Genomic DNA, 23,456 nt, shown 5'->3' with positions numbered 1-23,456 from the left:
ACTCTGGATAGATTGCTTGCCACACAAAGCTCAGCTCCCCATTGTGGCGAAAAAGGCGGGGGACGACATTGGTCTCTAACACACATATCCCACTGTTGTCCCATTTCCAAATGATAGAGCAGATCTCTGCCTGAAGATGCTAACATTTTGGCACATACAAGAGGACCCAATGCCCATGTCTCTAAAGCAGGTGGTACAGTGTCATATGATGCCTGGGACTCTTTCTTTCTGGGAATAGACACATTCCCTGGAGTTTGGTGGAAAGGAGTAGTAGAGTTGTGTATTATTTGCATATTTCATTGTTACTTATTTTTATTTACTGCATTTGTATACCGCCTTTCTCAGCCAGAGGCGACTCAAAGAGGTTCACAATCGGCGGCGATTCAATGCCATAACAAGACAGATGGCACTGAAGGTTCTTGTGGGTTTTTTCAGGCTATAGGGCCATGTTCTAGAGGCATTTCTCCTGACGTTTCACCTGCATCTATGGCAAGCATCCTCAGAGGTAGTGAGGTCTGTTGGAATTAGGACAATGGGTTTATATATCTGTGGAATGACTGGGGTGGGGCAAAGAGCTCTTCTCTGTTGGAGCTAGGTGTGAATGTTTCAACTGACCACCTTCATTAGCATTTGAAGGCCTGGCTGAGCTTGGGAAAATCTTTTGTTGAGAGGTGTTAAGATGTGCCTGATTGTTTCCTCTCTGCTGTTTTGCTGTTGTAATTTTAGAGTTTTTTAATACTGGTAGCCAGATTTTGTTCATTTTCATGGTATCTTCCTTTCTGTTGAAATTGTCCACATGCTTGTGGATTTCAATGGCTTCTCTGTGTAGTCTGACATGGTGGTTGTTGGAGTGGTCCAGCATTTCTGTGTTCTCAAATAATATGCTGTGTCCAGGCTGGTTCATCAGGTGCTCTGCTATGGCTGACTTCTCTGGTTAAAGTAGTCTGCAGTGCCTTTCATGTTCCTTGATTCGTGTTTGGGCAAGGCTGCGTTTGGTGGTCCTTATGTAGACTTGTCCACAGCTGCATGGTATACGGTAGACTCCTGCAGAGGTGAGAGGATCCCTCTTGTCCTTTGCTGAATGTACCATTTGTTGGATTTTCTTGGTGGTTCTGCAGATGGTTTCTATATTGTGTTTCCTCATCAGCTTCCCTATGCGGTCAATGGTTCCCTTGATGTATGGCAGAAACACTTTTCCTCTGGGTAGATCTTCATCTTTACTCTCGTGGCTTGTTCTTGGTCTTGCAGCTCTTCTGATGTCTGAGGTGGAGTATCCATTGGCCTGGAGAGCCCAGTTGAGGTGGTTCAGTTCATCTTGGCACTGAACTTTGAAACTCCAGATGATCTCTCCCTTCCCTTCCCTTCCCTTCCCTTCCCTTCCCTTCCCTTCCCTTCCCTTCCCTTCCCTTCCCTTCCCTTCCCTTCCCTTCCCTTCCTTTTTCTTTTTTTCTTTTCTTCCTTCCTTCCATTCCCTCATACACATGCCACTGAGCAGCAGATAATCTGTGTCACTCCTTTTCTTTCCCTCATTTGTTCAATTATTTAAAGTCATTTATTTAAAGTCATTTAATGGAGGGTACGTGTGTCATTCACAGGCTGTTGGACGATAATGTCCATCATCCCTGATCAGCATAGCCAAGAATTGTGGGAAGAAAGAAGGAAGGAACTGATTGATTTTAATGAGCGTTTCTGTTTTGAAGAAGAGCTATGTTTTCCTCCACTACAAAATGCAGTGTATCCAGGTAGTGAGAACAAGCAATGCCATGTTCATTATAGAAGCATTGTCTCAAGTGAAAAGAAAGTGTTACATGTGCAAAATAAAAGGGAAAGAAGTTTAATGTTGGTTAAGATTAAAGGCAACTGTGATGAGAAGTCACGCCTCTTTTCAAATCAGTGCCAATGCTCTAGGTTAGGAATTGCTGCCTTCAGTAGAATACTCACCTTAGAAATATCCACCATAGTGTTGACTCGATCTCGGATCTTCCGATGCTTCATTCTAACATGTCGAAACCTACGAGGGAAAGACAGAGATCTTGAAATCCTATCCTCTGTCGTATGTGTCATTCCTGTTATTTGTGGATGTGTCAAATAACCTCCAGGATTTTCAATCATCAACTGACCTACTCAGGTCTTGCAAACTCAGCTGTGGCTTCCTTGACTGAACAGATCCAATTGTAGTGTGGTTCAATCCTACTTGCCAAGAAATAAACATTTTCAATTGCAAGAATTACAAAGTCCCATGAGAGTTTAATATCTCTAAATTCTCTCAATATAGTTTCCTTCCTCGTGTTTGCTTTTATCCAATCTCCAATTCTATCTATATTCCTCTCTCTTAATTTTTTACCTAATATATATATTTTTTAAAAATTGGGAATTTTTTTATCCATTATTGTTGGTGTTAGTGTTGAACTTTCTGATAATAATATTTCCTTGTATCTATTCCAAATTCCTATAACATTTCTCAACATTGGGTTTTTTATTTTGTTAATTTCTTTCCTTTTTATATCCTTAAAAATATATTCCAAATTTTGTCCTCTACTTCTTCTGAATCTTCCTCCAACCATTCCAAATACTCCTTATTTATTATCCCTTCTATAACTAGTCTCATCCTGTTTGCTTCATGGTATTTTTTAATATTGGGAAGTGCTAAACCCCCAACCTTTTGTGACTTATACCAAAACTGTTTATTTAACCTGTTTTTCTTATTGCCATTGCAATATTTATTAATTAATTGTTGCCATTTGTTCCCTCTGCAGTTTTAAGACTGGAAACAGCTTCATTGGAATCAATAGCTTGGAGGATGGCTCTAGGATACTGGATTGAGAGGGTATATAAGGGGCCTGAAATGTAAAGGTAAAGGTTTCCCCTAACATTAAGTCTAGATATGTCTGATTCTGGGAGGTGGTGCTTATCTCCATTTCTAAGCCGAAGAGCCGGCGTTGTTCATAGACACCTCCAAGGTCATGTGGCCAGCATGACTGCCTTCCTGTAGAAGCGGTAACAATTGATCTACTCACATTTGCATGGCTTTCCCCCCAAACTGCTAGGTTGGCAGAAGCTGGAGCTAACAATGGGAGCTCACCCTGCTCCCCAGATTTGAACCACCAACAGCAAGTTCAGCATCTCAGCGGTTTAACCCGCTGTGCATATATATTTGATCCAAAAAGACTTGTTCAAATCACATCATATCAAAGTGCTAAATGAGAAATTTAGGCAGCCGAGGCTTTCAGAGGATAGTAGTCTTGAGTACAAAAAGACAATGAATATAATAGCTGAACGAATTACTGATATAGATAAACAGGCCTCAGTGGCAGTGGTGCATTCCACATGCTCCTCACTGAGTCTAGGCTTAGCATTCAATTCTTCGAGAGGTGCTAAATATCTGGAAAATTTAAATATTACCAGGGCCAGATTCAATGTAATCAAATCAGCCATGCTAGAGGAGCCCCCGGTGGCACAATGGGTTAAACCCTTAAACCATTTTGGACAGCAGGACTGCTGACCTAAAGGTCGGCAGTTCAAATCCAGGGAACGGGGTGAGCTCCCATCTGTCAGCTCCAGTTTCTCATCCAGGATCATGAGAGAAGCCTCCCACAGCATGGTAAAACATCCAGGCATGCCCTGGGCAATGTCCTTGCAGGCGGCCAATTCTCCCTCACCAGAAGCGACTTGTCGGCACAAGGGTTTAACCCATTGCGCCATCGGGGGCCCCAAGTCCCAAAATACAAACAACTAAGACATATTGCTGTCTGAGGCAAAGAGGAAACTGGCGTTCCACTTCTATGCTAACTGGTCACAAACAATAGCAAAACATGAACAACTTGTTATCATCTCCTTGGAGGAAGAACAAAGAGAATCCATCCATCACCTGTCTTGCACTTAAGTGCTGTGAAAACAAACCATGTGAAATGATCCTCAGCATTTATAGAAACATTGTTCAAATGGCTTTGTGTACATTATTTTAAAGGAAATTATTACAAAAGCTCTGTAAAGCTCAATCTTATTCCCATTATTGCAGGTGGAAAGGCTGAGGTTCAGAGACAGTAGATGTCTAGAGGAAAGACCAGGGAATAGAGGGCTCTGTCATGATGTGAACTTGGAATATCCTGAGTTACAGGTCACACTTTTGGATCTGTCGCTATGCAGTGGGATCAGCATTTGAGACTGAGAAGGAGTTGCAGACATAGACTTAGGATGCATCTGCACTCTTTATTGTGCCAAGAAGGCTAAATATCTTGTACTGTCTATACCTAATTTCATAGCATTGACCCAGTTAAAGTGCTGTCAAACTGAAATATTTATATCTATTTATTTATTTACTGCATTTTTACCCCGCTCTATCTCAACCCCGAAGGGGACTCAGAGCAGCTTACAAATTGGCAATAATTTAATGCTGCATTAAGACATAAAAGCATACATATTATATTTTGCATTTCAATACATTTAAATAAGCAGTTAAAAACAAAGAACATAGTCCCAAAAACATAGTCCATAGTCCATACTAATATATAATATATTATTATATTGTATTATATTAATATGTGTTATATTATTACTATTATTATAGTTATATACTTATATATAGTTATATATAGTTATATTATATTATAACGGTGCTCCATGCAGTCATGCCAGCCACATGGCCTTGGAGGGGTCTACAGATAACGCCAGCTCTTCAGCTTAGAAATGGGGATGAGCACCACACCCCAGAGTCGGACACGACTGGATTTAATGTCAGGAGAAAACCTTTACCTTTAACTATAATATTAAAATTATTATGTCAATCTATAATGTAGATTCATCTGGCACTCCATGCAGTCATGCTGGCCACATGACCTTGGAGGTGTCTATGGACAATGGCTTAGAAATGGAGATGAGCACCAAACTCCAGGGGAACACCTTTACATTTACCTAGATTCATCCTTAAACTACTTGACTGGGTGTTTGGGCATGTTTGCACAATATATATAAATTGGTTTGATGATATGTCTCCAACTAGGTTCTTGTGGGTTCTTTCTGGCTATAGGACCACCTTCATTAGCATTTGAAGGCCTGGCTGAGCCTGGGAAAATCTTTTGTTGAGAGGTGTTAAGATGTGCCTGGTTGTTTCCTCTCTGCTGTTTTGCTGTTGAAATTGTCAACAGAAAGGAAGAGACCATGAAAATGAACAAAATCTGGCTACCAGTATTAAAAAACTCTAAAATTACAACAGCAAAACAGCAGAGAGGAAACAACCAGGCACATCTTAACACCTCTCAACAAAAGATTTTCCCAGGCTCAGCCAGGCCTTCAAATGCTAATGAAGGTGGTCAGTTGAAACATTCACACCTAGCTCCAGCAGGGAAGAGCTCTTTGCCCCACCCCAGCCATTCCACAGATATATAAACCCATTGTCCTAATCCCAACAGACCTCACTACCTCTGATGATGCTTGCCATAGATGCAGGCGAAACGTCAGGAGAAATGCCTCTAGAACATGGCCCTATAGCCCGAAAAAACCCACAAGAACCTAGTGTCTCCAACTGTTTCTCTGGTTCAAGGAGAAAATCCAAGAAATCCAAGCTAGGCAAGATCACTAAGAATCATAGAATCATCGAGTTGGAAGAGACCTCATGGGCCATCCCCTGCCAAGAAGCAGGAATATTGTATTCAAATCACCCCTGACAGATGGCCATCCAGCCTCTGTTTAAAAGCTTCCAAAAAAGGAGCCTTCACCACACTCCGGGGCAAAGAGTTCCACTGCTGAACAGCTCTCACAGTCAGGAAGTTCTTCCTAATGTTCAGATGGAATCTCCTTTCTTGTAGTTTTAAGTCATTGTTCCGCGTCCTAGTCTCCAGGGCAGTGGAAAACAAGCTTGCTCCCTCCTCCCTGTGACTTCCTGTCACTTATTTATACATGACTATCATGTCTCCTCTCAGCCTTCTCTTCTTCAGGCTAAACATGCCCAGCTCTTTAAGCCTCTCCTCATAGGGCTTGTTCTCCAGACTAAGGCCCGTTCCACATTACTTTATATCCCAGGATTTGATCTCAGATTATCTGCTTTGAACTGGATTGTATGAGTCTACACTAGCAGATAATCTGAAACAAGCAGGTAATCTGGGATCAGATCATAGGATATAGGGTAGCATAGGTCCAGCCACAGTCTCTCACCCGAGCTGCAATTCCCAGGATCCCTTCTCGCACCATACTGTTCCAGCCTTCTATGCATTTCGGAAGTCAGGAACAGCCAGCTGCAATGCCCAATTCAATCTAAGCAGCAGATTTCAATCTTTCCCAGGGTCAGAGCGGAAACCAAGAAAACATCCCGGTGTATCCCATCCACTTACATATGGATGGCTGCCAGCAGCCTCCGGTGATGTTTGCGGGCTCTTCGTCCGTCCTTCCTCTTGGTGTGTTTGTATAACAACCAAGCCTCTTGCAACACGTTGGCAGCCGAGCATTTCATCTAGAAGCGCACGTAAAGTTGGGTGAGAAGGGGGAAACTTCAAAGCATTGGCTAAAGCTGTATTTCCTGCTCTCAATGGATGCTGTCAAAAAGGGTGGGTTGTTGTCAACCCAAATCTGCTTCCCCACATTACTTTATGTCCATCAATCGCTCTAAACTGTCAGAGTAAGCCACAAATGGTGTGCAGACCACATCACATGTCCTGAGGTTTCCAGTCCCAAATCCCAAACATGGGGTGGTCCCTGAATCATGTCATTAAGGATTACTGTATGTATTAAGTACCAAACACAATTGCTTTGGGCTTGTCATTCCAACAAACGCACCCATAAAGAGAAAAAAGAGAGAAAAAACATTTTGCTGTTCTCAAAAATCAAGGCAGACATCTTAGCCAAAGGAGCTGTTCTGATAGGTGAACTGGAGATTTGCACACAGCCCTGTCCTACTAGCTGGAGCTGATCCCACCAAAACTGGAGAATTTTCTCATCTCCTCTTCCAGTATTCTTGAATATTGGAGAGTGTGATCTGGCAACTCTACCCACATCTGCTGTGGACTCATTTTGTTGTGTTTCAAATAATAATAATAGTAATCTTCATAATGTTTCTCCTTTAAAACAAAGAATTCCACACCTTATTTAACCAAAATAAATGGGGGGTTGACACAGGATGTTGTCTTCTGGAGAACTCCAAAGCTGGGGGAGCCCAGTCCAAAACAGGGGAAATTGGCCCACAGTCCCATGGAACATGTCCATTCTTGTCATGGTTCTTCCTTACCTCTTTGGCACACTGAATGTCCATCATGAAGTTATGAACATGTTTCTCAGCTCTGGTGAATTCCAGTTTGTCAGCTGCAACGGCCACCAAGAGTGCTGTACAGCCTACCCCCTGAAGATAAATAAGGAGATCAGCACATGATAAAAGAAAGGCTAACTGGGAAAAGCCATATCTCAATCATAGGGAAATGTAGTTTGCATATAGGTCCTGTGTTCAGTCTCTGGGAGATACTTTGAATACTGTTAGACAGACGTATGTTAGATGAGCTAATGGTTTGGCTAAGGGTGTTGTAGTTCAGCCCATAGTGGTGTCTCATATTACTGTTAGTAGGGATTCTGGGCCTGAGATTTTAAGTCCTGAAACTGAGCAGTCTGTGTCTCCATCTAGTCAAGGCCACATTCCAGAGGATGCAGTGGAGCCGATCTCTAGGGAAAGGAGTTCAGAGGCTGAAACTCCGAGAACTGAGAATAATGAGCTTCAAGGTAATGGTAATGAGTTTGTTGATAGGAGCCTTAGTTTTAGTAAACTTCAAGTGATCAACAAAGAATACAAATGTATTGTTGAAGGCTTTCATGGCTGGAATCACTGGGTTGTTGTAGGTTTTTTCAGGCTATATGGCCATGTTCTAGAGGCATTCTCTCCTGATGTTTCACCTGCATCTATGGCAAGCATCCTCAGAGGTTGAGAGGTCTGACCACACAACCTCTGAGGATGTTTACCATAGATGCAGGCAAAACGTCAGGAGAGGATGCCTCTAGAACATGGCCATATAGCCTAAAAAAACCTACAACAACCCAAAGAATACAAAGATCACATTGCTTATTAGAAAAGAGGCCCAGATCTGAATCCCATGTGAAAAGACATAATTCTTTAGTATATTAGGGAGGCCAGGAGTTTTGTCCAGCAGTCTGGTCAATATGGATAATGGAGACCTTATTTATTTATTTATTTATTCATTTCCAGCATTTCTACCCCATCCTTCTCAACCCCCCCCCCCCGGGGGGGGGGGGGACTCAGAACAGCTTACACTCGGCAACAATTTGATGTTGCAACAAATAGACAAATGCAACAATATAACAACAATTTAAAACAATACATGGTAAATTAAATTAAAAACAATTAAAAGCATTATTGTCTACCATATTGCCATTCCAGTCCAATTCCACATCTAAAGTGCTGTTATGCCTGCTGTCCAAAAGCCTGGTCCCAGTACCATGATTTTAATTTCTTCCTGGAGCCCCCGGTGGCGCAGTGGGTTAAACCCCTGTGCCGGCAGGACTGAAGACCGACAGGTCGCAGGTTCAAATCTGGGGAGAGGCAGATGAGCTCCCTCTATCAGCTCCAGCTCCTCATGCAGGGACATGAGAGAAGCCCCCCACAAGAATGATAAAACATCAAATCATCCGGGCTTCCCCTGGGCAACATCCTTGCAGAAGCAACTTGCAGTTTCTCAGGTCGCTCCTGACACGACAAAAAAAAATTCTTCCTGAAAGACAGGAGGGATGAAGCCAACCTAATCTCACTGGGAAGCGAGTTCCACAGGTGGGGAACCATCACCGAGGAGGCCTTGTCCCTTGTCCCCGCCAAGCTCATTTGCGAAGCTGGCGGGACCGAGAGCAGGGCCTCCCCAGACGATCTTAAGCTTGACAACAGCTCTTGTCAAGCCATGCCTGCTTAGAGACTTCTAGTTTTATGCCTTTCTTCATGTTCTTGTTTTCAAGTACCAGGGATTGTTCCTGTATTTCTGTATTAGATTCTATGTTTCCTGGGTTTTCTTGTATTCTTGTTTTGGGTGCCTTGCAGCCATGAGACTCTTGATTATTCTTGCTCCTGGAACCTTGTGGATTATTGATACATTTGGACTTTGAAGTTTTTAATATTTTTGCTGTTTGCTTTTTATATAATCTTCAATAAACTACTTTACTGATTTAACATGGACTGGCGTGAGGTGGTTAAGTACAGAGGTGTTTCCTGGCCTGGGGTGCAACAAACAGCTAGCTGAAAGACATAGATTAGAAATACTGGACTACAACTTCCAGAATTCCCTTTTGGTCATGCTGGATGGAAGATTCCAGGAGTAATAACACTAAGCTTAAAATATTTTGCTCCCCTAAGGGAAGCCAAAAATTGTTCTCACTCTCCAAGTCATGATACTTAGTAGTTTGAAGATGCTCAGAATTCACACAGAGCTGGAATGGATTCCTCCACTGTAAGCCTGGATACCAAATGTGTGTTCTCCAACATTATCAGATGACATTATTTCAGGGGATTCCCCTTTTTGCCCTACTGAGAAGTAGACCCATTGCTCCATCAGGGAGATTGCAGGTATGATTAACTCAAGACTTATTCATTTCCAACTGTCTCCCGTAAGCATTAAGCCTGGATCCAACCCAGTATTTCTTAATCAGACGTCAACAGTGGATTTCTATATTTGCTGAGAGTTGATATGCACCATTATTCAGGATCTGATGGACAATGCAGAAATGATATTTAGATTGTGCCATCTCAAGGAAATGCTATTTAACTCTTGTCATCTTATTTGGAATTTGGTCAAAAATGAAAACAAACCAAAGGATTTAAATTTAAAACTCAGATCTTCAGATATGGGCTTCAAATGTCATGCAATGACACCTTCAAAATCTGGAAAGGTTGCGCATGAGTGCCACATACTCCGTGGACATGCTACTTACCATCACTCCAGTGAAGAGACACACCACTTTCCCACATGTTGTTACTGGCACCACGTCCCCATAACCAATAGTCAGAAAAGTGATGGGAATCAGCCAGAATGTTCCTGCCAGGTATTCATTTTCATCCATATGTTGCCTAATAAGAAAAGTTCAATATACAATGTATTTATGTCTGTTTACCTATAGGCTTATCATATCTACCCCTCTGCCTGTCCACCCAACTCGACAACTTTGAGCCTCATATGTTGGTTTTAAAGATGATCTGGTTTTGTTTTGCAATCATATATAGAAACGTTATTCTTTCTTCCTGGGCTTTCTTGAATCAGTGTCACCTAAAGTGACAAAAATGTTATTTTTTTCCACTAAGCCTGACAGCCTCTGGTAAGCCGTTGGCTGGATAACAATGAGAAGAGGAGAAAGACCTTTTAGGGAATGAAGAATTGAGAAAACTAGATTGAGAAGGGAGGAGGGATCCTTTGGTGGGAAGGTCTAAAGCAGAGGTTCTCAACCTTCCTAATGCCATGACCCTTTAATACAGTTCCTCATGTTGTGGTGACCCCCAACCATAACATTATTTTCGTTGCTACTTCATAACTGTAATTTTGCTACTGTTATGAACTGTAATATAAATATATTCACTGGACCAAATTTGGCACAAATACCCGATACACCCAGATTTGAATACTAGTGGGGTTGGGGGGGGGGGTTGATTTTGTCATTTGGGAGTTGTAGTTGGTGAACTTTGATAGTTCACCAACTACAATCTAGTTGGTGAACTTTGATAGTTCACCAACAATCAAAGAGCATTCAGGACTCCGCCAACGATGGAATTGAACCCAACTTGGCACACAGAACTCACATTACCAACAGAAAATACTGAAAGAGTTTGGTGGGCATTGATCTTGAGTTTTGGAGTTGTAGTTCACCTACATCCAGAGAAACTGTAGACTCAAACAATGATGGTTCTGGACTAAACTTGGCATGTATACTCAATATGCCCAAATGTGAACACTGGTGCCGTTTGGGGAAAATAGACCTTGATATTTGAGAGTTGTAGTTGCAGGGATTTGTAGTTCACCTACAATTAAAGAGCATTCTGAACCCCACCAACAATAGAATTGGGCCAAACTTCCCACACAGAACCCCCAGGACCAACAGAAAATGCTGTGTTTTCTGATGGTATTTGGTGACCTCTCTGACACCCCCTCATGACCAAAGCCATGGTGCCTCCTTCATTTTGTCACCATAGAAAACAAGGAACTGCACATGGGTTCATGCATAGGCTGACAAAGCCATTTGGGGATGCGAAGGAAGTCAATATGTTTCAGGATCCAACAGCCACTTTGGAGGCTATGGAACCATACACACCTTGTCCTCTCCTGATCGAAAGCAATGTTAGGAAACTTCTTTCAGCCTCTGAGCCCAATTCAATTTCAGAAAACATCTCAGGATCCACATTAGTGGTGGCTGAAGCCAAAGGCAAGGAGGAATGTTCCAAAGTTATTTTGCCAGAAAGACTTGGAAGATGCATGCCAATCTTTCAAAACTTGGTATATGTGTAGACCAATATAAAAGCTGGGAAACTAGAAAACAATTATACTACGAAGGAAGAACTGTGGCCCTTGTAAGGCCAGGAGACCACAGAAAGAATTCATATTCTCTATTTCTGTTCTAAAACACATCAGTGTGCCCAATACAGAAATGCAGTGAGCTGAAAGGCTGTATTTAGAGCTCTTAATCCTTCCTTTGCCTGCCTCCAGCAGGTTTTTACCCTCCTCAGATAGCAACTTCTCCAGCAAAAGATCCTCACCGTTCACAGACCGACAGCACCCAAAACGCAATGAGCCAGAGTCCCATGGTAAAGATGAGCAGCACCCGGCCTGGTTGGCTGTTCACCATCACCCGCAGCACAAAAGGGTACTGGAAGTGGATTTTATTGAGGGATCCGATGCTACGGTAAGAGGCGTCTCCCAACACGCTGCTCCGCAGCAGCACAGCCCGGGGCACCAGGTAGAGACGGAGGAACATGAGCAGCGAGAGCAGCATGTCCATGTCGGAGAGGAACAAGAAGGTGTGCTCAGGTTTAGGGTCCAAACAAGGGAAGCTTCCGACTGGGAAGGGATGGAGGAGGCACACCAAAAGCTCCAGAGCAATCAGGCCCAGCTTTGGAGCACTGACTGCAATCCGCCAGTCCGTCAAAGAGTTATCTAGCATGAAGAGCTGGAGAGGGAAGAGACAAAGAGGCAAGATATCATAAAACAATAAAGCAATGGGAGAAATCCATTATAGTCAGTATGGTGTAATAATTTAAGCATTGGATTATGACTGTGCTCCATGCAGTCATGCTGGCCATATGACCTATGGACAATGCTGACTCTTCATGTTAAAAATGGAGATGAGCACCACCCCCTCAGAGTCGGACACAACTAGACTTAATGTCAAGGGGAAAGTTTTACCTTTACCTTATGACTCGGGAGACCAGGGTTCAAATCCCTGCTCAACCATGGCAACCCAATGGGTGACTGTGAGCAAATCACATTTTTTCTGTCTCAGAAGAAAGCAAAGGTAACCCTCTATTCCAAGGAAGTCTTATGTTGGGTTCACCTTGGAGCCACCATAAGTTTTGATGAAAAGGAGTATCTTTGTTAACTGAAGTGTACCCATGTATTTCTTTTTTTTAAAAAAAAAAAAATATTATGAAACACACAAAAAGAGATTTCCATTTACATAAAAATGGTGGAACAATGTAGTTAAAGAAAAGTAGGAAATAAAGTTTTAAAAATCTTGACAAAAATAAGGGTAGAGTTGAAAAAGGAAAAAGAAAAAAAAGGAAGGGGTGGCTCTTTAGACTTCCATTCTAAGCCTCTGCGATTATAGTTTTCTATCTATCTATCTATCTATCTATCTATATAAAAGTAAATGTCCTTTTTCTTCCAATTTGCCTTTTCCCATATTTGCCCCTCTTAACTTCTATCTTTTTTTCGTATTCATCAAAAAGATTCCAGTCAGTCTGTTTTGTTGGACTTCCCGAGACCTTCTTTTAAAAAAAGTTAATTTGTCCATATCTCTAATTTCTCTTAGTTCACATCCAATTGTCAATGTCCGGTATCTCTTCAAGTTTCCAAAGTTTTGCATGTTACCCATGCATTTCTTAAGTGATACATCCCAATTGGCCACCTTTGAGAAATGGGATCGTAAATCAAAATGTCCCTGGTTTCAGTACAAAATTTAAGGGCCTAGGAAATTTCATTTGTGTATATAATGTGTGAAAGGTACAACCAAGCTTCCCATCTCATCAATCTGGTGGTAAGACAATATCAGAAGCCCCTTAGCTCTTCTTTTGATGTGCACAGAGCTCCTCTTTTGTGGGACAAATACAAACCAATCAAGACCTTTTAGTTTCCAATACAAGAGCAAGTATGAAAGGGCTGAGGGATTTAATTTTTGTGCATGTTTGGTATATGTATAATTGGGATGGTCCTGTGCAACAAAGATGGATGACAAACGGCAAGGTATGGCCCAGCCAAGGCTGTGAGAGGACCAGAACACGCAGACTCTCACACACAAGGCCAGACAGTGGGAAGCTACCACTGTATATTATATTTCCCTTTGCTGCCACCAATTTATTATTTCATAGGCCACCTCCTTCAACTAGAATGTTTAAGAAGCCACGAACTCAGGTGAAATAAAACAAGAATATGTTGTTTATTTTGTTCCTGAACAGTCAATATGCGTAATGGTTTCATATAAATGGTCAGGCTTTACTTTTTAGAGAGAATGGACTTACAACTTGAGTTTCTTAAAGTTCCACACACAGGAATGCAAACAGGTTATTTTGAACCTTTTGAATCTTCCTTCCACACCACAACTCTAATCACTATAGAGGCCTACTACATTTCATAGAATCATAGAATCAAAGAGTTGGAAGAGACCTCATGGGCCATCCAGTCCAACCCCCTGCCAAGAAGCAGGAATATTGCATTCAAATCACCCCTGACAGATGGACATCCAGCCTCTGTTTAAAAGCTTCCAAAGAAGGAGCCTCCACCACACTCCGGGACAGAGAGTTCCACTGCTGAACGGCTCTCACAGTCAGGAAGTTCTTCCTCATGTTCAGATGGAATCTCCTCTCTTATAGTTTGAAGCCATTGTTCCGCGTCCTAGTCTCCAAGGAAGCAGAAAACAAGCTTTCTCCCTCCTCCCTGTGGCTTCCTCTCACATATTTATACATGGCTATCATATCCCCTCTCAGCCTTCTCTTCTTCAGGCTAGACATGCCCAGCTCCTTAAGCCGCTCCTCATAGGGCTTGTTCTCCAGATCTTTTATCATTTTAGTCGCTCTCCTCTGGACACATTCCAGCTTGTCAATATCTCTCTTGAATTGTGGTGCCCAGAATTGGACACAATATTCCAGGTGTGGTCTAACCAAAGCAGAATAGAGGGGTAGCATGACTTCCTTAGATCTAGACACTATGCTCCTATTGATGCAGGCCAAAATCCCATTGGCTTTTTTTGCCGCCACATCACATTGTTGGCTCATGTTTAACTTGTTGTCCACGAGGACTCCAAGATTTTTTTTCACACGTAAGATCTTGGAGTCCTTGTAACAAGTTAAACATGAGCCAACATTTCTTCTCCTTCTCCTTGAAGGCTTTAACTATTGTCCTCAAAGAGATATCTTTAATATAACAGTTCTCAAAACACTTCCTTCCTTCCTTCCTTCCTTCCTTCCTTCCTTCCTTCCTTCTCCTTCAAAACTCTCCAGTAAACAATATCGATTTCATGGTTTCTCACCTTCATGATGGTTCTATGCTCTTAACCTCAATGACTGTAGATGGCTGACTGCATAATTTCAGTTGTCTTTGTCAGATACAGGTTGAACATTCCTTATCACAAATTCCAAAATCTGAAATACTCCGAAATTGTTGGGATGGGTGACTGAGACAGTGACACCTTGTTTTTTGATGGTTTGTTTCATGCACAAAATATTAAACTGCATTATTGAAGACTTTCATGGCTGGAATCACTGGTTTGCTGTGAGTTTTCTGGGCTGTATGGCCATGTTCCAGAAGCATTTTCTCCTGACACTTCACCCACATCTATGGCAGACATCCTCAGAGGTTGTGAGGGGAATTCCAGACAAGAATCAATCAGGGCCAGCAAACAACTCCCAACAAAGGATCAGCCAGTCTTTGAAGCTACAAGGCCATTAAATGCTCATCAAATCTGCCAACTGAAACATTCACATTTGCCTCAAGCAGACAAGAGTTCTTTCTCCCACCCTGGACATTCCATACATTTATAAACCCCACTTGCCTAGTTTCCAACAGACCTCACAACCTCTGAGGACGCCTGCTGCAGATGTGGGCAAAACGCCAGGAGAGAATGCTTCAGGAACATACAGCCCGGAAAACTCACAGCAACCCAATTATTAAACTGTTGTATAAATTTACCTTCAGACTAAGTGTATCTGAAACATATATGAATTTTGTGTGTAGACTTTAGTCTCATTTTTGTGGCGCAGTGGGTTAAACTGCTGAGCTGCTCAGTTTATTGACCAAAAGGTTGCAGGAATCTGGGGAGTGGGGTGAGCTTCTGCTGTCAGCCCCAGCTTCTGCCAACGTAGCAGTTCAAAAACTTGCAAATGTGAGTAGATCAATAGGTACCACTCCAGAGGGAAGGTAACGGCGCTCCATGTAGTCATGCTGGCCACATGACCTTGGAGGAGTCTACGGACAACGCCGCCTCTTCGGATTAGAAATTGAGATGGAGTCGGACACGACTGGACTTAATGTCAGGGGAAAACCTTTACCTTTTTACCTCATTTCCAAAGGTGCTTCGTTATGCATGTATGTGCAAATACAGGCACTCCAAAATCCGAAGCAATCTGAAATCCAAAACACTTCTGGTCCCAAGCATTTGGGATAAGGGAGACTCAGTTTGCAGTATCAAACTAAAGTGCTTGATCTTATTTCTAGTAAACACAAGGCAGGGAAACCGAAAGAGGAAGAAGAAGAGATCCAGAATTACTGTATTCCTTTACCATCAACTTGTCAATATGCTCAGCCAACTCCAACTCAGTCAGCAGTAGCTTGGATGCAACATGCAATGTGACTCAGCCAGGAAACGGCTTGCTCAGATCAGCAGCAGAGATCAAACGGCCCGGAGGAAAAGAAAAACCCTTCTGAGGTATACTTTCCAAGCGTCACTGCTTTATAAGCTTCCAACAATGGAGGCACGGCACAGTTTAGCGCTATAGGGCGGGAAGACGAAACCTCTGGGCATACATCCCAGGCCTTAGATGTACAAGCCCCAACTCCCCAACCGCTCTTTCCATTAGCCTCTCGTTCCTTCCCAAAATGAGCAGCAGACGCCAGCGGTTTGAAATATTAATGTATAGAGTGGAGGAGCATTACAGGTTCGAAATGCTGATGGGGCTCAATCTTGTCCTTGCGAGGATGACAGGTGCAAACACGCTGGGTTGGGCTATGCTATATGTTATTACTCAATACTATATTATCTTACACAGGTTGAGCATCCCTTATCCAGAATGCTAAAATCTGAAATAGTCCCAAATTGGCTACACTAACATATAAAATCCAGATTATCTGCTTTGAAATAGATTATATGGCAATGTAGAAGGAGCCTCAGATAGTGATGTCTTTGTCTTCTGATGGTTCGATGTACACAAGCCTTGTTTGATGCATTAAATTATTACGCAAACTTGTGTAAAATGCCCCCACCTTCACTGGAGTTAGAAGCACACAACTCCCATGAAAGTGAAAAACTGTAAATAAAGAAGTTGCTATTGTGTTATCCACGAGAACACCTCTCCAGTAATTTTTTGGTCTTCCAGCATGACTGGATGGAAGCTGAACATATAATGGATATGGAGGACCTAGAACAGTGGTTTTCAACCTTCCCAATGCCGCGACCACTTAATACAGTTCCTAATGTTGTGGTGACCCCTCCAACCATAAAATTAGTTTAGTTGCTACTTCATAACTGTCATTTTGCTACTGTTATGAATTGTAATGTAAATATCTGATATGCAGGATTTATTTTCATCATTCACTGGACCAAATTTGACACAAATACCCAAACTGATTTTGTCATTTGGGAGTTGTAGTTGCTGGGATTTATAGTTCACCTACAATTAGAGAGCATTCTGAACTCCACCAACGATGGAATTGAACTAAACCGCATTGAGTCGCCGATTTAGGCTGAAAAATGCGGTATAAAAATAAAGCAAATAAATAAATAAACTTGGCTCACAGAATTCCCATGGCCAACAGAAAATACTGGAAGGGTTTGGTGGGCATTGACCTTGGGTTTTGGACTTGTAGTTTACCTACATCCAGAGAGCAATGTGGACTCAAACAATAATCTATCTGGACCAAACTTGGCACAAATACTGAATATGCCCAAATGTGAACACTAGTGGAGTTTGAGGAAAATAGACCTTGACATTTGGGAGTTGTAATTGCTGGGATTTATAGTTCACCTACAATCAAAGAGCCCTTTGAACCCCACCAGTAATGGAATTGAGCCAAACTTCCCACACAAAGCCACCATTACCAACAGAAAATACTGTGTTTTCGATGGTCTTTGGTGACCCCTCTGACACACCCTCATGACCCCCCCCCCCAGGAGTCCTGACCCCCAGATTGAGAAACGCTGACCTAGAGAATCCCAGCATGATGTTCTCTCTAAGTCCTCCAGCATAAATGGAGGAAATTGACCACAAGATCACATTGAACAGTCAAGCAAGTCCTAGAGAGAAGATTTTAAACAAATCTGTGAAATGTCAATTTGCAAAAGTTAAAACTGCAGATGTGGGAAAATGACTGTATATGTATAAAACGTATATGAAACATAAGTGGGTTTTGTGTTTGGATTTAGATCCCATTTCCAAGACACCTCATTATTTATGTGCAAATTAAGAGAGATTTGACCTATATTTGGGCTACACTACTCTATGCTGCTACTTTTTTTCCGTGTCAGGAGCGACTTGAGAAACTGCAAGTTGCTTCTGGTGTGCAAGAATTGGCATGGACATTGCCCAGAGGATGCCTGGATGTTTTACTATCCTGTGGAGGCTTCTTTCATGTCCCCGCATGAGAAGCTGGAGCTGACAGATGGCAGCTCACCCCACTTCCCAGATTCGAACAGTCGACCTTCTGGTCAGCAGTCCTGCCAGCAGAAGGGTTTAACCTATTGTGCCACCAGGGGCTCCATGACTTGCTGCTGCTAAGACAGAGGGAAAGTGCTTGGCCAAGGACAAATGCTGCTTGATCTCTGTCAGAATGGATGATGGGTAGTGATTAGGGCAAAATGGAAAAAAAAATATCTGTGTAATGTCCAATGCCCCCCTCTCAGCATAAGGAGAAAGGCATATTTCCCTTCCACACAGCCATATAACCCAGAATATCAAGGCAGAAAATCCCACAATATCTGTGGGATTTTGTGATGTGGGATCATGGTGAAGTTGGCATTATCTAAAGACCTTGCATAATGCTCAAACTCTCCCCAAAACCAGCCTTCCACTTCTTGGAAGTGGGAAAACAAGCTATGGTCCTATAGTTGAAAATACAAAAGTAATGCAATCATCCTGGACCTCTACAAGAACTTGAAATTCAGTCTCAGCCTCTGACCTCCTCTGGTTAGACAAGTGGTTCCCAACCTTTTTTTGACAGGGACCACTTGACCAGGGATCACTTGACCAGGAACCACTCTCCAACATTAATATCAAAAGGGTTACTAATCATTTTTGGTGAAGTTTAGATCCGGTTTGGTTATTTGGGGTACTGATTCAGAAAATTGCATTGGAGAGACCACATCAGCTCTCGTTTCTGATATACAACATATTCCATCCTGTAGTTGCCATTAGCTTGCCTACAGACAACCATATTTAATAAGTCTCAGCACTATAAGAGGGTTTTGTCAGATCAGTTGCTCTAGTAGCACGGTGAAGCCGCAGACCATATTTTAGTTCTTGCAGACCATTAGTGGTTCATGGACCACAGGTGGGAACCACTGAGTTAGATGGAAGTACTACTTTTTTGGACTTGAACGACTCGAATCTCACCCCAACCAGCAGCATGTCCCCCAGAATTTTGAAAATTGTACTCTGAAATAGATAAAACCTCTCCATTGTCATAATTCTGTTAGTTGAGTGCAACTTCCCAACAAGGCAAAGCTTCCTCCAAGCAAGGTTAGATTAGGTGACCTGCCCTTCACCAGGAGCACAAGAACCGAAAAAACTTGTTTCGGACGTCTGCCTTGGGCCATAGGAGTAGGTTATAATTACCCCACAACAACTTCTTTCTGTCCCTCTTTAACAAGCACAGTACCGATGTTTAGCCCCTTTATGTGCCAGTTGATGGTGCATGGTAAATAGGAACGAGTTGCTGCAGTCAACCATTCTTGTTATACCCGAGGCAAGGAAAAGCATGGATAGATGTGCCTCAAAAGCATTACAGACATTCAACCAAAGGTCTGGCAGTGCCACCTCTGTTCCGTTCCCCTGTTCACTGCCCTCAACAAACACCATCTACCCGGAACCACTGGCCAAGATCCAGCGAGGTTGTTCTCCAGCCAAAACAACTTCTGTCAGCAGAAACAAAAATAGAATGGATTTTCTGCTTCCTCCTAAAGCCCTCTGCGTTGAGCTCCATAGATTGGGAAATTCCATCACACAGTACAGAGACGCCATTCTTCGTTCACTTGTGTATTCCTGCATGGCGTAACAGGGATGGGATGATCTTTATAGTTTCTTCCAATTCTATGTTTCTATGATTCTAAGCTTGAAGGATGCAAAAAGCAAAGACATCATTTTTTCTTCCCTCTTCAAGGAAGTATTTAAAAATTATGCAGCTTTCAAAGTCTCTTGTGCAGAAACTGTACATAATATTCAACTAATATTATGTGCAGTTTCTGCACAAGTCACTTTGAAAGCTGTGTAGTTTTTAAATACTTTCTTGCAGAGGGAAGAAAATTGTTATTATACAAGGGTTGAATGAAAAGTAATGCCTCCACCTTTGTTTCTTGGGTTTAGATGGGAAAACTTTAATAAATCAAATGCAGAAATAATCCTTAGAATGTGCTCTTTAACTACCACTATTCACTTTTCTACTAGGGCTGTGCAACCACAGAAAAATTTGTTTCTAAACTCGATTCGTTTTTAGGGGGTTTTTGCATTTCGTTATTTAAAAGAATTCCGAAATGTTTCTTTTAAAAAGTTCGATATTTACGAAATTTCGGAAATTACGAAAAATTTTGAAACAATAACGAATCAATTCGTTAATGGCGGACGCGATTGCGCAATGCGCTAAAAAACCCTCCAAATGGGACAGGGGGAACTTCTGAAGCTTCCCTCTCCCTCTGTTGTTGACTGTTGGTGTGATAAAAAAAAATTATCACTGATAAAACAAACAACGACTATAAAATTTGCACCAGACATACGGAAATAATAACGAAATAATAACGAAACAATTTCGAAACAATTATGAAACAATTACGAAACGAATTGGAAAAATTTGTTTTTTAGTTGCTCCTGAAAGGTTCAATATCATTTCGTTATCAAAAAAAATAACGAATTAATAACGAATTACGAAATTAACGAACGAAACCGCCCAGCCCTATTTTCTACATAATCACCAGACAATTGGATACATTTCTGCCAACAATGAACAAGTTTTCTGAAGCCGTCACGAAAGAAGTCAACACTCTGTTTCCGCAACCAGTGTCTCACAATTCTCTCAACGTCTTCATCAGAAGCATAATGATGTCCCCGCAGTCACACAAACAAGTATTTAACTCTTCTCAGGAATATAATACTTTACAAAAGGGTTATGATTATTCCAAATGGTGTGAATGCCAATTACTGTAATCTCTAAAAGCAGTGGTTCTCAATCTTCCTAATGCTGCGACCCCTTAATACATTTCCTCATGTTGCGGTGACCCCCAACCATAACATTATTTTTGTAATTTTGCTACTGTTATGAATCGTAATGCAAATATCTAATATGGAGGATGCATTTTCATTCACTGGACAACATTTGGCACAAATACCCAGTACACCCAAATTTGAATACTGGTTGGGGGGGGGGGATTGATATTGTCATTTGGGAGTTGTATTGCTGGGATTTATAGTTCACCTAAAATAAAAGAGCATTCTGAACTCCACCAACGATGGAATTGAACCAAACTTGGCACACAGAACTCCCAAGACCAACAGAAAATACTGGAAGGGTTTGGTGAGCACTGAGCTTGAGTTTTGGAGTTGTAGTTTACCTACATCCAGAGAACACTGTAGACTCAAACAATGATGAATCTGGACCAATACTCAATATTCCCAAAGATGAACACTAGTGAAGTTTGGGGAAAGTAGACCTTCACATTTGGGAGTTGTAGTTGCTGGGATTTATAGTTCACCTACAATCAAATAGCATATATGTAAGTTTAACTGAGATTATCCTGATCCTGTTTAATTGCTCTGTTCCCATGATATCTCCTGTGCCATTTATGTTCCTATCCACCCTATTTAATTATTTTCCCTTAATCAATTTGTATGTTGGCCTTCCCCGCCGCCCTCCAAAATTGGTTTACTGTTGCTTGATACTTTACTGTTATGCTGTTTGTGCTATTTTAATTTGTAATTTGCTGTTGTCTTTGCTTTTAATCTGTATGTTGCTTGGGCTTGGCCCCATGTAAGCCGCCCCGAGTCCCCTTGGGGAGATGGAGGCGGGGTAGAAAAATAAAGTTCTTCTACTACTACTACTACTACTACTACTACTACTTTTCCGAACTCCAGTGATAGAATTGGGCCAAACTTCCCACACAGAACCACAATGACCAACAAAAATACTGTGTTTTCTGATAGTCTTTGGCAACCCCCCTGACACTCCCCCCCCCCCCCACCGTGACTCCCAGGGGTCCCGAACCCCAGGTTGAGAAACTCTGTCCAAAAGGGTCATGCTTCCAAAAGGCTATGGAGATTTTTGGTTTCTCAAAGGGTTATGGTGTCTAAAAGGTCATGCCTTTCCAAAATTGACAGACAAACATGTGTCTTTTAACCATTTTTTTTGCATATTTTTGAATACTTTCCATTTCTAGTGTCAAGGGCTGTAGAGAACAGGGAAGCAAGGATCCTTACACAAATAGGTATAGTAAGATGAAGAAGTGAGGTCACTGTTCCTATAGGGATGGGGTGGGCAACCACAGAGGAGGACAGCTTTCACATATTATTGTTTGAAAAGAGAAGCTAGAAGAGGCTGCAACAGTTTGCTTTTCTCTATTGGGAAGGGCAAATTTCCATCTCTCCTTCCTTCAGCTAAGTAAATGAAATGCAAACTACTTTTACTCTGTGAACTCAAGCAAACTGAGGACAACTGAGGAAAGGACGGGAGAGAAACTTGGACATTTTTAAAGGAGTTCATAAAGTGGGGTGAACAGTGAATTAATACAGACTGTCCTAAATTGGGATGGTTGGAGGACATGAGATTGTGGATCTCAATAACAGAGACAATTCTGTTTCCTAGTGAGTAATCCAATGGTTACGTTCTTTAGCTCAAACCTCATGGAAATAGTGAGGTGGTCTACAAAACCTCAAAGGGGGCAAAGCTACCCAAAGTTTCCACCTAAACATCTACTGTTCTGCCGAATATGAGCTAAGGACCTCATATGTGCTATTTTCTTAATTTAAAAGATTTAGATGCCACCTCTGTGCCAAACCACAGGCCTCTGTCAGTGGCTGCTGTAGGGGAAAATAATACATGACGTAAGAAGGTATGGCCACAAAAGAAAAACAGTGTGAGGTTAGAGTGGATGAAGTGTTACAAAGGAGAGATAATAAATTTTAAACAAAGCGGAATGAGGTTGATTGGAGACCTCTTAAACCCAGACGGTACAATTAAAGATTGGGAGACGATAAAGGACAAATGTTGATGTAATTGGCTTTTATGGAAAGGTTTGAAACATAGGCGTATAGAGTGGAGGAGAAAGGGAAGAAGCTCAGAAATCGATTTTGATCCAATTTTTAAATGAAAATTAGAGAAGAAGAAAAGCTTGATGGGTTTCATATACAGCAGTGGTTCCCAACCTGTGGTCCACGGACCACCAGTGGTCCACAAGAAGTAAAATATGGTCCGCGGCCTCACCATTACTACACCATTGCAACACCCCAAAAGACCACACCTCCTTTCCTATTGAAGAGAGATGTTGACAAGCTGGAATGAGGAGGGCGACTAAAATGATAAAGGGTCTGGAGAACAAGCCCTATGAGGAGTAGCTTAAAGAGCTGGGCATGTTTAACCTGAAGAAGAGATGGCTGAGAGGAGACATGATAGCCATGTATAAATACGTGAAAGGAAGTCATAGGGAGGAGGTAGCAAGCTTGTTTTCTGCTGCCCTGGAGACTAGGACGCAGCACAATGGCTTCAAACCACAAGAAAGGAGATTCCATCTGAACATTAGGAAGAACTTCATGACTGTGAGAGCCATTCAGCAGCACAACTCTCTGCCCCGGAGTGTGGTGGGGACTATTTTTT

At 42.0% G+C, this 23,456-nt stretch overlaps 1 protein-coding gene across 1 annotated transcript in view; it reads right to left on the bottom strand.

Annotated features, from left to right (window-relative positions):
* Positions 1-23,456, bottom strand: part of LOC132780275 (intermediate conductance calcium-activated potassium channel protein 4) — an 84,514-nt gene that overhangs the window by 12,586 nt on the left and 48,472 nt on the right. The window contains exons 3-7 of the mRNA XM_067461622.1: positions 11,717-12,126; positions 9,907-10,042; positions 7,217-7,327; positions 6,327-6,445; positions 1,942-2,011 (exon numbers count right to left, since the gene is read on the bottom strand). Of these exons, the coding sequence (XP_067317723.1) occupies positions 1,942-2,011; positions 6,327-6,445; positions 7,217-7,327; positions 9,907-10,042; positions 11,717-12,126 (846 nt within the window). The remainder of the gene's footprint in view (positions 1-1,941; positions 2,012-6,326; positions 6,446-7,216; positions 7,328-9,906; positions 10,043-11,716; positions 12,127-23,456) is intronic.

This window comes from Anolis sagrei, chromosome Y (assembly GCF_037176765.1).
Source record: "Anolis sagrei isolate rAnoSag1 chromosome Y, rAnoSag1.mat, whole genome shotgun sequence".
Lineage (NCBI taxonomy): Eukaryota > Metazoa > Chordata > Lepidosauria > Squamata > Dactyloidae > Anolis > Anolis sagrei.
The sequence above is the reverse complement of the archived record's forward strand: the minus strand, read 5'-3'. Positions and strand labels throughout refer to the sequence as shown.